Source organism: Planococcus citri, chromosome 1 (assembly GCF_950023065.1).
Source record: "Planococcus citri chromosome 1, ihPlaCitr1.1, whole genome shotgun sequence".
Taxonomy (NCBI): domain Eukaryota; kingdom Metazoa; phylum Arthropoda; class Insecta; order Hemiptera; family Pseudococcidae; genus Planococcus; species Planococcus citri.
The window spans coordinates 23,416,321-23,432,504 of NC_088677.1; the positions used below are offsets into that span (position 1 = coordinate 23,416,321).

The 16,184-nt window shown below is 33.5% G+C and overlaps 1 protein-coding gene across 3 annotated transcripts; it reads right to left on the reverse strand.

Moving 5' to 3' along the window:
• Window positions 1-5,362: 5,362 nt before the first annotated feature.
• On the reverse strand, window positions 5,363-15,409 carry LOC135849943 (integrator complex subunit 12-like). 3 transcript variants are annotated; one of them, XM_065370605.1, is made up of 6 exons: window positions 15,203-15,409; window positions 14,427-14,557; window positions 14,221-14,343; window positions 13,939-14,148; window positions 13,746-13,856; window positions 5,363-8,826 (listed from the first exon to the last, which is right to left on the reverse strand). In XM_065370605.1, exons 2-6 carry the CDS (start codon window positions 14,445-14,447, stop codon window positions 8,086-8,088), a joined length of 1,206 nt encoding a protein of 401 aa, XP_065226677.1. In that variant the 5' UTR covers window positions 14,448-14,557; window positions 15,203-15,409; the 3' UTR covers window positions 5,363-8,085. The 3 variants fall into 3 exon arrangements, with proteins under 3 accessions (XP_065226677.1, XP_065226678.1, XP_065226679.1); XM_065370606.1 differs by having other exon boundaries at window positions 15,072-15,205; XM_065370607.1 differs by lacking the exon at window positions 15,203-15,409 and adding an exon at window positions 14,944-15,047.
• Window positions 15,410-16,184: the final 775 nt, after the last annotated feature.

A 16,184-nucleotide genomic window follows, 5' to 3' on the forward strand; every position in this document is an offset into this window, starting at 1 on the left:
GACTCCCCCTGGGCTCCCCAACTATCACAGGCTCAAATTTCGAGATGAAAGTTATATCATTTCAAATGGCTGAACTTAAAGATTTTTTTCAATATAGAACGAGTGAAAATGACCGTATGAACAGAAAAAGGTTCAACGATGGAAAGTTGTGATATTTGTTTTTTCAAAAATTTCAAATATGAATACGTAGGTAGGTATTTTACGCTTCCAAAAAAGGTCAATGAACTCAAGAACTAGTTTCATTAGGTATATGTAATAGTGACCAATACTACATAATTTCTCGATTGAACAATTTTTTCACAGCAGTTCATCTTTGGAGGTCTAATCGCTCCCCTCCCGCTCCAGATGTTTTCAGGGAACTGATGAGTAATTTTTTCATAACTGAAAATAATTTAATCTTAAGTAGTCCATCACAAAATCTGGCGAATCAGAATCAGATCGTCACCATTTACCATTTCGAACTGAGCCATCTGCAGCAAGATTCTGATGTTACCTATCTTATAAAAATTTTGCACTTGGAAATCCTATAGAAACCATGAAAATTAATTTGAACAGCTGAAAATTTGATTGGCTTGGCCATTTTTCCATGAATACTTAGTTCAACTTGTAAAAATATTAATTGCGGATTTAAAAAAAAATCGTAAAAACTGTACGATCAAAATTGGAGCAAATGGAATTTCGATTGTGACAGTTTCTGTTTCGCCAGCCTTCGAGTAATTTGACCATGCTGCAGTTTCGCGTCCAAGAAGTGCACTTTTGCTCGTAATGAAATTCAATTCGAATCGAGGAAAAGTGAATAACGCGGCTGCGACGACGAGTTGTCATCCATTGTTCATTGTTCAATTTTAAACACAACTCTTTGTTTGGCACCCTTCCGATTTTTACACTCTTTACGGAACTCTTTTCCGCATTTACAGACCCTTCGACATTATTTTGGGGGTATTTCATTGAAAAATGGTATTTTTTTATTTAGTTCGACTTCATAAGCCGTATCTAACAAGAAGTTGCGAAAATGAATGAATTAGATTGCAAAAAATACGAGTATATACGGAAGCTCCCTCGCCCTCGTTTTCGAATTAAATTCGAAAAATGTGTAAAGCCTAATCTGGTTTTATTAAAAAAAATAATAAGAGATGTATTTTTTTTTTCACTTTGATCTGCGAGTTATATGAATCGAGTTTCAGATGTCCGATTGAGATTAAAAAATCAGCAATAGATGGGTATAGGTACAGTAGGATAGGGTACTTGGATCGTTTTTCAACTTTTTTCGAATTTTATTGGACCTTATAGCAAAAAATTATGGCCAAAAGACCTTAATAAGACCCAAGAAAAATTTCAACTTTGTTACATCTTGCTGGCCCGAGCTTAAAGTATTCAAAAATTTTCAATTGTTTCAACTTTTTTGATTTTTTTTCAGTTCAGTTGTTTTTTTTTGACATCTTTAGTACATAGGTAAAGGATGAACCAAAACTAAGGAGTCCAATAATATTGGAATAAAGAGAGAGTTTTTCTTTTCCAATATCTTTAGTACTTTTATATGATCGCTTTTAGGCCATTAGAAAAGTTCAAAGTTCATTTTAACCAAATGCAGAAGTTCTCAGAATATTCGATTTTTCCTTAAAAAAATGATGTTTTTGTAATCATCTCTGAGGGTAAAATTAAAATTGAACAACTGATTTACATTTGAACGTGATGGTAAGCACTAATAAGACCACCTAAGTTTTAAAAAAAAAATTAATTTTTGAAGGTGCTCTTTTTTTGATTGATGGCCTTTTTTTTTTGCGAATTTTCATATTGTAATTTTCAATCAAAAATTGAGCAATTCAACATCCCAATTTTTCATTTTTTTGAACGTTCAAACAGCCGAAGTTGGAAATAATAGAAATATGTACAATCGCATGTTTCAAACTTTTTGTACCACGATTCAATATTTTATCTCCTGAAATGTTTGCTAGGGCCTGTTTGAGAACAGATTGAATTTCGTAGAAGAAAGAAAAGACGAGATAAATTTTTACATAGTACTTTTTCAAAATTCGTGTTTTGAAACCCTTATTTTCAAATTTTTCATGCCTTATCGTAGTACGAAGTGAAATTTAAAATATAATTTGATCATTTAACATATTTGCGTATGTGTCCTGTGTATTTTGTAGGTACATTTTATTAACAATCAATTTGTTTCTTTGTTTCAGGTGAGTAATGAAATTTCAAACAAGATGTTTAAGTTTCAGAATAACTGAGAAAGTACCTATGTACCTTACCTACGGACCTTTCATACTACCTATGTTACCTAATAAAATTTGTGAAAATAGAACTGCTCCTCACATTTCAAATTTTCAACTTTCTCCCAATAAAGGTACCATGTAAGTAAGTAAAATATAAATTTTCAAAAAAAAAAAAACGATGATAGGTACCTAATAATAAAAATAAAAATGGTTGTTCTCAAAAAAAAAAAAAATGAAACCGGTTTTTGAATTTAAACCTAGTGGAACATACATAAAGTAGGTGCAAACTGCGTTTTTGCACTTTCTCGGGGGTTTATGAAATTGCAATATTACGCTCGTGAGACATTTTTCTGCCTTAATTTCCACCTCCTTCCCAAGTTGTTTTTGTTCTTAAGCTTGAAGAAGACTTTCTCTCTTGAAAAAATAATTGAAAATAAACCCGATTAAATTGATTCAAAAATTTCCCAATTTTGGATCAGAATTCTTTAGGAATAATTTTATTTTTGAAAATGAAACTTTTCTCGGCCTGTCCCTTTGTATTGAACCTTCTAAAGTAGAAAAAGAAACCAAAAATTAAGTGAACGAAGTCGATACCACTTTTTGAAATTTTTCTTTTCTGTATCGAAATGCCTAAAATTTAAAAAATGTATAAATACAAAAAAAAAAATTACAAAGTGGAAGTGTGAAAATGAAAAAAAAATAACCACCTGTGAAGATGAAAAAATTGGCTTCTCGAGCTTTGAAAAACAATAATCTTTTATTTAATATCGCTCGACCTTACGATCGTTTGCGACAAAAAATATAGTGTTCAGATTATTACAAAAATATAAGTCAAGTTCGTTAATTGCTACATTTTACCTGAACGTTTGTCAATTTATCGATAATATTGTAACGGCCGGTTTCAAAATTCATCCAGAAGAGAACCATCTGCATACTTCATGTCCAACCAAGTCTAAATTTGACCTTTTCAGAACAGATTTTGTGGATGCCATGTTTTGTTTTTGACAAGTTTTTGTGAATAACGAAAAATTACTACTAGGTCATTTTGGTGCATTAATTTTTCACTTAGAGAGTAAATCCTGTCACAAAAATGTCAACAATAGGTCCATCGGGGTTACAACAATTCTGCTAGTTTTGATCAAAAGTCCTGTTCAAAGGAAAAAATTCAGGCGGCCTTCAAAATACAGAAATACAGGTCAATGACCTTAGGAGGTTAAACCGGAAGCCAAGCAGCCTTCAAAAGCCAGATAGAGAGGTCAATGACCTTGGAAAGATGAGTCGGACGTCCTTCATGAACAATACAGACAGGTCAATGACCTTCGGAGACCAGACTGGAAGCCAGGCGGCCTTAAGATGCCAGACAGAAAGGCCAATGACCTTAGAAAGGCAGACAGTACTTGAGACAGCATCCAGGAGCCAAACAGAAAGGTCAATGACCTTGGGAGGTTAGACCGGAAGCCAGGTGGCCTTCAAAAGCCAGATAGAGAGGTCAATGACCTTGGAAAGATAAGCTCGGTGGCCTTATTCATGAACCAGACAGACAGATCAATGACCTTTGGTGGCCAGACGGCCTCAAGATGCCAGACAAAGAGGCCAATGACCTTAGGAAGGCACACCGTACTCCAGACAACCTTCAGATGCCATACAGAGAGATCAAAGACATTGGAAGGCCAGGCAAGACGCCAGACGTCTTTTAAAAACCCGGTCAATGACCTGAGGAGGCGAGACGGCCTTCAGATTCCAGACAGAGAGATCAATTACCTTAGTAGAAGGAAAGTAGAATATAATATGTTCTGCATCTAATCATAATAAATCCCATTACAGAAAATGTAGCCTCTAGCATGCACATTTTAAAGATGTGAATTTATGTTTTGATTCATTTTGATCGAGATTTATTAAAAAATTTTCATTACTTTTATTCTCGAGTCTTAAGGACTCCAGACATCTTTTACGCTTCTGTTGTTATACGTATAGGGTATCCAGCGAGAGGTCTGCGAAACTTCAGATTTGGACACAACAGAGCAGGATATAAAAATACTAGATGAAGGTGTTGCCTATCTTTAAATTTGAAGGGGCAAATTGCGTTCTTCAAAAATAACGGTCAAAATCCATTTTTGACCTCGAGAGTGGAAGCTAAACAAAATCACATAATAATATGACATTTTGCTCAACTTTCAACTTCTGAAGGGGCTACGAATGAATTTTAATTTCGTCAAATAAGAGTAATGCAAAAAATATTTACGAAGATAAAATACATCTAAAAATGATTAATTTTATTTCCAAGTCTAAAATTTGAAGATTTGAGAGCTTGAAAGTTCGTAAATTTACAAAAATTTTCTCTGAATTGTCAATTTTAAAATTCAAAAAAAAATTTTAAATCTCAGTTGTAAAAAAAATTATTAAAACAAAATTTGTTCATTTCATTTTTAGACATATTATGTGATTCCGGAATTATTTTTTTAAATGCAATTTTTTGAAATTAAAATTCATTCGCAGCCCCTTCAATTTGCAAGTTGGGCAAGAAGTCATAATAGGAGGTGATTTTGTTTAGTTTTCAATGTTCCACGTTCTCTCACTCCAGAGATCAAAAATAGATTTTAATCGCTAGTTTCAAAAAATGCAATTTGCCCCCTTCAAATTTCAAGATAGGCAACACCTTCATCTGAGTAACATTTTTTTTAAAGTATTGTTGACGATGCATCTGTTCAACGAAAAATTGCTATTATTCGAATTTTGTGGTCAAATGAAGGGGTTAAAGTAAAATTTTTTTGAACAAGATTTGCAGATATTAAAATTTACTGCCGATTGGTACCTCTAATTTTTTTATAAATTTGGGCAATAATAACGATTTTGTAATTATTTTTATACTCCAATTTTCACTGCATATCAACTTCATACGTACTAAAGTTACGCTACATTTTCAGCGAGCAACTAGACATTTTAAAATACCAAAATGTTCAGAATTTTTCGTTCTTGAATTCAGTTTTTCATTTGAAGCTCTAGCTTTTATCGTTCAAAAGTAATTAAAGATGAATTGACGATACAACTCCCATATTTCCACTGAAAATATCCCGTAATTTAAATTCAAAATTATAGATACGATTTTATTCCATCTCGAATCGCAAAAATAAACACACCAATTCGCACACACGGAATCGCAATACGAATATATTACAAATTTATATGAATAGCCAAGTTATACATAAAAATGCGCAAAAATTGTACAATTTCAATATCACAGAACCATTAAAATTAATAACGTGAACGACACTAATTACGTACATTTACAATGATCATTTCTTATCTTAAAAAAAATTGTTACGCTACACGTTCGAAGAAAAAAAAATCCCCTACTTTCAAAGTTTTTGTGGAAAAAAACCCTGAGATCATCAATAATTTTCTAACAGCGCACAAAAACTTTTCAATAAAACAAAAAAAAAATACGACGCTTAATCTACCTACATAAATCGTGTAAAATGAATAAAATCGTAAAAAAAAAAAAAGGAAAATATGCAACGAATTCCCTCGTATGTAAAATTAAATAAATAAAACTCTTCTCATAAAAACTAGCTCAAAAGTAGTTTCACGTTCAATACATAAGCTTCAAGCCAACGACAAATCCACCTTTTTAAAAAGTAATTTATACTACTCATGAGTGATGATGTGATTTCTAATACTTTAATTTCATGTTCTGCAAACAAACCTGTCCGATTTTCAACTTTCGAGTATTTTTTATCTCAACTAAAAACTTTTGAAAGAAAAAAAATAATATCCGAATAAATGGCAGAAGAAAATATAACAGAAACGTACACATCTAGTGGATCGAAATTTCAGTTTAAATAAATATTATTAAAAGGATATTACACCACATAACTCACCATGAAAATAAAACCAACCTCGTAGATTCGTGGTGAACGTTTGGAACATTCAATTCACATAGGTAAAAAAAAGGATCAATTTGCATAATAACAAACAATTAAAATTCAACGCTATACAAATTTTTTTTTACAATATACATTATCTCTAGTTAAAAACATAATCAATAACTTTCAACCATCGTTATTTTATACCTTTGCTTCTAATTTTTAAAAATATACGTATATCTTTCACTAACTTCCTTATACCTTTTGCCAACCGATAGAAAATATGAAACAACTAGGTACCTATACATTTAGTAAACACATTTTTTTTCCATCTTACAGCGAACAAAAAATAAAAAATAAAAAAAAATAAACATTCGAAAGTGGACGATTTCAAGACAAGCATATTAGAAAAATTACATCAAGTTTAGTTGTGATTGTTTTCAGTGAAATGGAAAATATAATAATCAATTCGTCGAAAAATTTTCCCTACTTAAAAAAAAAATTGAAACAAATCAACGCCAATATTTTCACAAGTTACTGGAAATTTATATTCCTTCAAAATATAAGGTATGCCATAATCATTTTGAAAAAATGCCAATTATCAACTACAATTAATAAATTTTCCATTACTCAACAAATTTTTGAAATTTTCTTTCATTTTAAACAATTTTATCAATATTTTGCAGAAATTAAACGGTTTTTTTTTTACAATTTTCTCTGTTTAAAAAAATTTTTTTCACTAAATTTCCATAGAAATTTATGGATTTGAAAGTTGATTTTTCCCACAAATGTCCAGAAACTTTCCAATAATCTTTGTCAGCATGCTTCCTTTGATCAATAACTTGAAAAATACCCCACTTTTTGAAAAAAAAAAAATAGTAATAATCATGACAAGAAAACATTCTTTTGCTAAATTAAAAATGCCAAAGGAAGTGTGGTCGTCTGGTCAAGATACTGCCAACAAATCATATTTTAAAGACGAATGATTAATGCAACATCATCATATTTATATTACATACCGTCGTCGTCGGCGAGCACCTCGAGCAAAGAATTTATTCTCACAGACGACGACGCGTAGTTCGTCGATTCGTCATCATTATAATAAAGAAGTAAAGAGGAAGAGGAGAGAAATTCCCCGAGTAATTTCTCTAATCGCTGAATCGTCTTTCTAAGTAATTAAAAATATACGAAGCGACGTACGATTCTGTATCATCATCGAACGCGAATATTTTCAGTCTTTCAAATTGAAAACACGGTTTGGTTTGGAAAAAATAAATTAGAAAAAAAGAAAAAGAAAAAATGAAATGCACAACAAAACAAAAAACACATCGAAAAAAAAATAAAGAAAAATGAAAATCGAGCTCGAACGAAGGAACCAAAACTTCATCGCAGCTCACAATAACACCTTAACTCCCCAGACAATCTCATAATTACTCATCAGCTAAACGTAAAAGTTAAAACGAAAAAAAAAAAAAAAAAAAAATTGATAAAAATAGGCAACGAGAAAAGAGAAGAAAAATAACGAAAATAAAAAAAAAAATCTTTTCAAGATGAAATACAATGATGGTTAATTACATTCGACTGATTTAAAATTTAAATAAAAAAATGATTTCCATGTCGAAGAATTCGCACATTTTCTTATACCTAATTGACCTTCCCTTTGAGGTTTTCTTCGTTAAACCTCAATTCTATCATTTTTTTCGACAACCGTCCAAAAAAAAAAGAAAGAAATTGAGAACCGAACGAAAAATGCCAAATCTTCGATGTCCCTCATATTAAAAAACATACACCTATTTCAAATTTTAAGGTGAGTATCTCACTCACTCATCATGAGAGCTAAAACGAAAATAATTCATAAAAATAGGTAACAAGAAAAGAAAGAAAAAGACGATGAAAAAAAAAGAAAGAAAAAAAAATCTCTTACAAATGGAATACGAAACAAATGAGAATTGCATTCGACACTCAGCTAATATAAGGTCAAATAAGAATGAACTTCGATATCATAGAGGTTTCGTACATTTTATCCAGTCGATAAGATACTCTACTTTCCCATCGATCGTTTGTCTTTTACCACAAATTCTGAATTCTTCTCCGGCTTTAACCTTGTCTAATTTCGTTTCGGCGTCACTCTTAGTCTCGTCGTTATAATATCCATAAACTACGCTCTTCAGATCAGCCGACGTCGATCCGTTGGGAACTATTTTCACCGGCGTTGAGCACGCCGATGCGGATGTCGATGGTCTGGCTGCTGCTGCTGCAGCGAGGGCCGCTGCCAAGGCTTTGTCGACACTAGGTCTCAGATTACCCAGACTATTGAGTCGATTAATGCGACGACGTTTAACGCGTATTTCTCCGTTGGTCTTCACGCGGATATCTTTTTCGCTGAGTCGACGTTTAGTCGGCCTAATCACTGGGTCGGTTATCACAGCGTTCAACTGCAACGGAAGGCTGATCGACGATCGACCGTTGGCTCTTGTAGTTCGCGATGAAAGAAGATCGTCTAGGTTTAAACATGGACCGGACGTAGATGTTTCAGCGCTGGCTGCGATACCGCTGGCGGTGGTTTGATTTGGCGTCGATGTTTCGTTGAAATCGCAGCAGCGGTCTTCGACCGGTGACGTAGGCGGTTCGCCGTTTACTATGGATAGTTGAGGTGTTTCCGGATCCGAGACCGAGGATGGCGGAGTAGGCGGTAAGTCGGCCAAATGACGATCCGAATTTGACGAGTTATTCGTTGTAGCCTGTGAAAACGGGTGAAAAATTAAGATCAATGTTTTACAAATCAGCTGCTAGGAGAAAAGAGAAAAACTACGTTCAATTTCAAGATGATTTTTTTCAGGTATGATGATAAATGAGCACAATTACAAAACTGACATTTTTAAACGTGTTTTTAATCCCCCCCTTTTTTTCAGAAAAAAATATTCTTTTTAGTAATTTTTTCAGTTTTTTCTGAATAAGTAGTGAACCTTTGTCAAAAATTGAAAAAACTAGAAAAAAACCGGGAAATCAGAATTTATAGGAAAAAATTAATTATGATGAACAAAGGGTGAATTTGCCCCCGAGAGCTTCAAGGTTGATATTTGCATGGAAGGTGGATGCCATAACCTTCATTCAGGAATGTTTCAGACCCCCCCGACCTCACCGTTTTTGAGATAGACTCCCTTTTCTAAAATTATTATGAACTTCATTTTTTCAGCCCCATATGAGCCGATTTTTCTCAATTTTTTAGCATGTTGTAGGCACCTACTAGGGGCATTCTCATAACATCTAGTTTTTAAAAATTTCTAACCAAGGTTCACTATTCAAAAAAAATCTGAAAAAATTACTGAAAATAATAATATGGCCTAAAACACAGTTTTTAGTGAAAACATTTTGCATGAAATTCTTCTAGGTGCTGAGCTAAGGCAATTCAAAGTTTTGTTATGAGCTTTTTGGCAAGAATGCAGCGTAAAAAAAATCTGAAAAAAATTTCCACGAATTAGTCTCCTCTCCATGTGCCCTACACTCTATACGCAACCAAAATTTCCAATTTTTGGTCAAATGGTCGAAGAATAGGATTTTCAAACACACAAATCGCCGATTCTCTTGAATTCAGGGGGGAGGGGGAGGGGAAGACAAAACAATTTTTTTGCTCCTCTAAAGATAACTTTAGATTACTACGTTTTCAAAATCCGAGCTGAGGATCGATTCATCACTTTGGACCTCCGAGTAGGTACTGGTAGTAGGTCTAGGTACCCTTCACTGGGGGGATGGGATTCTGGAAGGGAGAGGTGGTAGAAGTGTAATTTCAATTTTGACTTGATATTCGTGTTCAGCTTCAGAGGCATCGAATTATGCAAAAATGGACACCTCACTCAATTGATCAAATTTGATTTTTTCAATTTTTTTAATTTTTGAGCACAAACCACAACCCATCCAAAAATTTTTACTCGAAAAAAATTTCTTTTGGAGGATCAAAAACACGTTTTAAAATGTCAGTTTCATAGGTGTGCTAATTTTATCATCGTACCAAAGAAAAATAAACAAAGTAGAAAAACACAATTTTAAGCGAAAATTATAGGTGGAGGGGGAGGGGGACATTTCTTGAGGGATGATCCTCATTTTGTAGGTACAGGCATGAAAACTATTGAATTTTTTTTAGTGACTGAAAAATAGCAAAAAAGTGACCGACATTTTGAGAAATGAGAGCAAAGTATATCTATAGTATACAGCTACAAGCAAAAAAAGTTCAGCAGGCTCTCATTTGGCTCCAATTATACCTAGGAAGCTAATTTTTTTTTCAATAGAAAGCTCTCGACGAGTACTTGATGCGAAAAATATAGCGAAGCCCAAATTTTGATTTTTAGGGCCCCAAATTTAAGAAAAAGGGGGCTAAATTCAACATAAAAAAATTTTGGAAATATATTTTCTTCCAAATTGCATTATAAACCTAATTCCAAAATTTGAACCAATTTGGTCCCATACAGAGGGAGAAATGGCCCAAAAACTAATTTTTGGGCCCCCTCCTCTAAATTTATGAAAACTGAACCGATTTTGCTCATTTTTTTTTCAAAATATTCCTTATGACGTGTAGATATGTTATAAAACATTTGTAATTCAAAATTTTTTAGTTTAAGCATGAAAAATTAAAAATCAAAAAAGCATTATTTTGAACAATCATTACTTTGAACCTCAATTTCTCAGCCGAATATTTCCAATTTGCTAAGCATTTTATTTATCATCAAAATAATAGTAAACAAAAGGAGGGGGAGGGGGACATTTCTTGAGGGATGATCCTCATTTTGTAGGTACAGGCATGAAAACTATTGAATTTTTTTTAGTGACTGAAAAATAGCAAAAAAGTGACCGACATTTTGAGAAATGAGAGCAAAGTATATAATTATATGTAAGTCGGGGAGCCCGGATAAGGATCTATTGCACCCCCCCCCCCGGTCGATCATCCGAGACAACTTTTTTCTTAAAGGGAGAGTCCTAAGGAACATTTCTAGCCCTTGTCCTCAAAAAAAAAGTGGCCCTATTTACAAAATGGCGGCCATTTTGATTAAAAGATCAGGAAAAAATTTCACCTGTCAAAATTTCAAGTGCTAAAGTGCTTTTTTCAATTTTTGGTGAATTTTTGAAAATCAAATTTAGACCAAAAATGAGGGAAAAATCCAAATTTTACCAAATTAACGAAGAAAGCTAAAATTTTGGATATATCCTATTTTCGATCGACACGTCAAATCGATTGGAAACTGTTTCAACCTGTTTTGAGCAGTTCTGGAGCCTCCAGCAAAATTTTTGTACCTCGAAATTCCTACATAATTCATTCTGCAAACTAAATTCAATACGCTACGAAGTCAACTGCAGGGAGATTTTAATTCGTTTTGGAGCATATACAGCGACTTTTTGGAAATTACTGGAGCCTCCAGTAGATTTTTGAAACTCGAAATTTCCCAAAATTTCATTAATTGGAGATGGAAAGCCGAAATTCATTCCGCAAACTAATTTCGATACGCCACGAAGTCGACTGCAGGTGGATTTCAAGTCGTTCTGGAGCCTCCAGCAACTTTTTGAAAATTACTGGAGCCTCCAGAAGATTTTTGAAACTTCAAATGGCGATGGAAAGCCGAAATTCATTCTGTAAACTAATTTCAATACGCTACGAAGTCGACTGCTGGTGGGTTTAAAGTCGTTTTGGAGCCTCCAGCGACTTTTTGAAAGGTTGTATGGCGTTTTTTGGAAAAATGAAATTTCCAAAAAGTAGCTGGAAGCTTCAAAACCATTTGAAACCACCATGCAGTCGACTTCATATCGTATTGAAATTAGTTTGCGAAATAAATTTCAGCTTGCTACGTAACTCCATTTGATAAAATGTTGTGGGAATTTCAAGTTTCAAAAATCTAGAGATTTCAGTCATTTTCAAAAAGTCGCTGGAGGCTTCAAAACGACTTGAAATCCACCTGCAGTCGACTTCGTAGCGTATCGAAATTAGTTCGCAGAATGAATTTCGGCTTTCCATCTCCATTTGATGAAATTTTGAGTTTCAAAAATTGGCTGGAGGCTCCAGAACTGCTCAAAACGGATTGAAACAGTTTCCAATCGATTTGGCGTGTCGAAAATAGGGTATACCCAAAATTTCGGCTTTATTGGTCAATTTGGTAAAATTTTGATTTTTTTCCTCATTTTTAGCCTAAATTTGATTTTCAAAAATTCACCAAAAATCGAAAAAGGCACTTTAGCACTTGAAATTCTGACAGGTGATAAATGTTTGCCTGATCTTTTGATCTACATTTGTACAACGTTTAGAAAATATCGTCTCTATCCAATCACATCGTCTTACATTTTTAATGTTGAACAGTTGATTTTTTTTTTTTTTTTAATGATGATTCTGAGAAGGTTTTCATGAAAAATATTGATCATTTCCTAAAATTTTGCACTTTATCTTTTATACACGACAAATCTTTTAAAAAAAGTGACCAAAGTCACTTTTTTTGGCCATTTTTGCCGAAATAGTGACAAAAATGGCTTGCAAGTGAAAATAGTGACTGAGTCACCTTTCAAGTGACCGAATTTCATGCCTGGGAAAATTATAAGTGGAGGGGGTGTACATGTTTTGAGGGATGACCCTCATATGTGGGCACCTACAACATGCTAAAAAATTACAAAAATTGGTTCTCGTGAAACTGAGAAATACAATTGGTCCATCTCTATTTTCACAAAAAAAGGATATCCCAAAAAGGAGGGATGGTCTGAGGGTCAAAAATTTTGCACGTGAAATTTTCTCGACGATACCTAAACGTATCTATCTACCATGAAAATAATATCAACCCTAAAGCTTTCGGGGGCCAAATCACTATTCATATCTCCCCCATGGTCTTTTGAAAAATCATCAAAAATAAGAAAATGTCTGAATCATTCAAATGATGCACATAACATAACCCACAGTACTCGAGTGAACGAACGAAAAATGTTATTATTAAGACAAATTTACCCATCTTCAATTATTATTGAAGGAGCAAACTTGATTCAAAATAATTTCCAAATTTATCGTGCTCAACAGATTTTGAAAATTCTGATTTCTAAGTAGTGATTATGCCTTCAATTTAGAAAATAGGCAAATTATCTTAATAACTTATTCATTAATCATTTGAGTACCATGAGTTGATGAGGTCACTTAAATAACGCAAACATTCTGTGAATTGAAGAAGTTATACCACTTTTGGGCCAAAAATTTACTAATTTTGAAATATATTTTGTTAAAATTGAGAAAAAGTTTGGATCATTGAAGTGATTTCACGAACTCATAGTACGTATTTGAGTCGACGAACAAAACAAGTTATTATGACAAATTGCCTATCTCCAAAATTGAAGGCACACACACCATTTTAAAATCAAAAATTTTCAAAATCTATAAGGGCACAACATATTTGGAAATCTTGAATCAAGTTTGCCCCTTCAATTTTGAAGATGGCAATTTATCATAATAACATTTTTTGATCGTCCACTCGAATACCATGGGTTATGGGAGTTCTATGAAGGATGTGGCTCCTTCAATTCACAAGATAGGCAACCAATCACAATAACGTTTTTGTTCGTACTGTCTAATTAAATTTTTAATTTTAGTAGACGATTTCCAGCACACCCTGTGTACGTGTATACATTATAATGAGATACTCACGTCATAGGGTAAGTCTTTGATAACAGTCTTTTTCGTTACAGGTTGGCAGTTTTTATTACTTCGATTACAACGTTTACATTTCCAATCCTTTTTGGCCGACTGGATGACCGGCTGAAATATATAAAATTACACATTATTTTCATATACTTAAAGGAATCAAATTTTCACACTGAAAAGACGTATCGCAACAAACCTTATAGCATTCTTGATGATACCCACGATCACATTTTTTACATACGACTATAGCGTTATTTTTCTTAGTTTGTGAACGTTTACAGGTAACGCAAACGACTGAACACTCTTCGGTATCTGGTATATTGAGGGGCGTAAGGTCTCTGAAATGTGACCAGGATTCTGTTCCATCGCCAAATTTCACTAAACATTTTTTACTTGAAGCGCATATCTGGGGAAAATAATTATTTTCAAATAACAAACACAACAAGGAATTTTTGAGGCATTGGAAACAAATTCTTACCTCTGCGACAGTGCCTAAATGAAAAGTACCATCTGCTTGTGATACGAGGATATCATCGCCTTCGTAAAAACCAAGACGTTCTTTTGTTGTACTATCTGGTGTATCGTGTTTTTCGTTGACTTCCTGTAATAAAAAAAAAAAAATCAACGGAATGAAAATTACTCCGGTAAATCAAACCCTGCAGTATTAGAAAATCGAAACCATACCTTTCTTTTATCAGAAGACATATCACTGATTTCAAGTGTTCGTTTACCATCAAGAAAATGGACTGTGGTATTTAAAAAGGAGCGTCATACTTTTCTAAATACCACTATGCGAGAGTACCACTGCTTCACTCCTGTAAACCAAGAAATGAAATATGAATAAATACATAATATGAATTAATTTATGTGCCAACAGCATTCTAGGCTCATGAAGTAGGTAATTAGAATTAGAAACATGGTTATGTAGGCTTAAAATATGGTTATCGCAAAACTCATAATTTAACAGGATAATCCATTCATTGAACGTACACGAAAGTGAAAAAAAGTCGAGAACGGTGATTATTTTGAATTTTTTATGAAAAAGTTGAAAAAGAAGAAACAAGGAATCACTCAGGGTAGGTACTTCTACTTGAAAACGTTTTAAAATCAAAATTCGATGAACTTATCGTAAATTTATTAGTAGCTCAAATAGAACGTAAATGACAGTCCCATAATAAATGTTGAACTAATTAGTAATTACCTAAGTAAAAAAATCAACCGCTATTTCAACATTACGTGGTAAGCGTGTTCCAGGATTATGCACTTATGCAGGGTCGTTAACACCGACTAAGGAACAATATGAAAAATAAATGATGAACCTAAGCTTACTGTTAGATGATAGTAGAGTAAGAGTACAGGAAGAGATTCGTATTTAACGAGCAAATTAATTAATTATCCGATGATGAATTTTATGAGTAAAGCGATTTTGTTATAAACAGAAGAAATTGTTATCAACGAACCGATGTGGAGCGGCCATTTTAATTGGACGGTTATTCGCATAACATATCAACAGAACGGAATATAACTTTATAATAACGAAACACTATGGCTATTATTTAAATAATTAATTATTAATTATTTAAATACAATCGTACATCAAAGCATTCACAACTTCCAAAAACACCAAACATTTCTCGCAGACCATTCGGTGCTGTGCTCTGTATTGTGTGTGTGTCTGTGTGTATGTGTGTGTGTGTACAATATCAGATGTTGAGTGGGAGTCGAACCAGTTTTCGTGATGTCAAAATTACTTTTTTGATAACATTTTTCAAAAGAATCACACATTTTTAAAATTAAATACAAATCTTTGCCGCACTCTTTGGTATTATAATTATTAATTAAGAAGGGTCCGTCCGAATCAGCGTCCGAATCTCAGTTCTCACGACTGCAACCTTTAAAAAAGAAAAGATGACCGCAGAACCGCAGAACTCGCAGGGACCATTAGGCACCGTTTACACGGCGAAGTAGTACTTCTGCTTCTTGGAATTTTGATTTTGAAATTTGAAAATTGAAATGAAATGAAATATTTGAATGAAATTTGATTTTTGATTCTGGAATCTGGACAATTTTGGAGCTATTTATGCAGACGTCGGATGTGTTGAAGTGTATTATTTTGTTATAACTAAATGAACCATCAATAAATTACTTGGTACCTACCTACCTTCATTCGCGTCCAATCGTGCATAATTAATAATATTATGTATGTACCAGTGTTGCAAGAGTGGAGTAAGAGTAGGAGTAAGGAGTGCAAGGAGTGAGATTTTTTGAGGAGTATATGCTTGGAGTAAGAGCACTCCATGCTGTAGTGTAGAGCCATACTCCTATGCTGGAGTACTCCCACTGTTTCAAAAAGGAGTAGGAGTGGAGTTGGAGTTGAAGTAGGAGGTAGACCTACGACATACGTGTACCTCTAGTACGGTTATTGACCGGATGCGGACGTTA

Coding starts and splice junctions, on each gene's coding strand:
- LOC135849943 (XM_065370605.1), bottom strand. CDS start 14,447: ATGTCTTCTGATAAAAGAAAG. Junction 14,149..14,220: donor ATTTAGGCACTGTCGCAGAG/GTAAGAATTTGT, acceptor TATTTTCCCCAG/ATATGCGCTTCAAGTAAAAA. Junction 8,827..13,745: donor TCAAAGACTTACCCTATGAC/GTGAGTATCTCA, acceptor CCGTTTTCACAG/GCTACAACGAATAACTCGTC.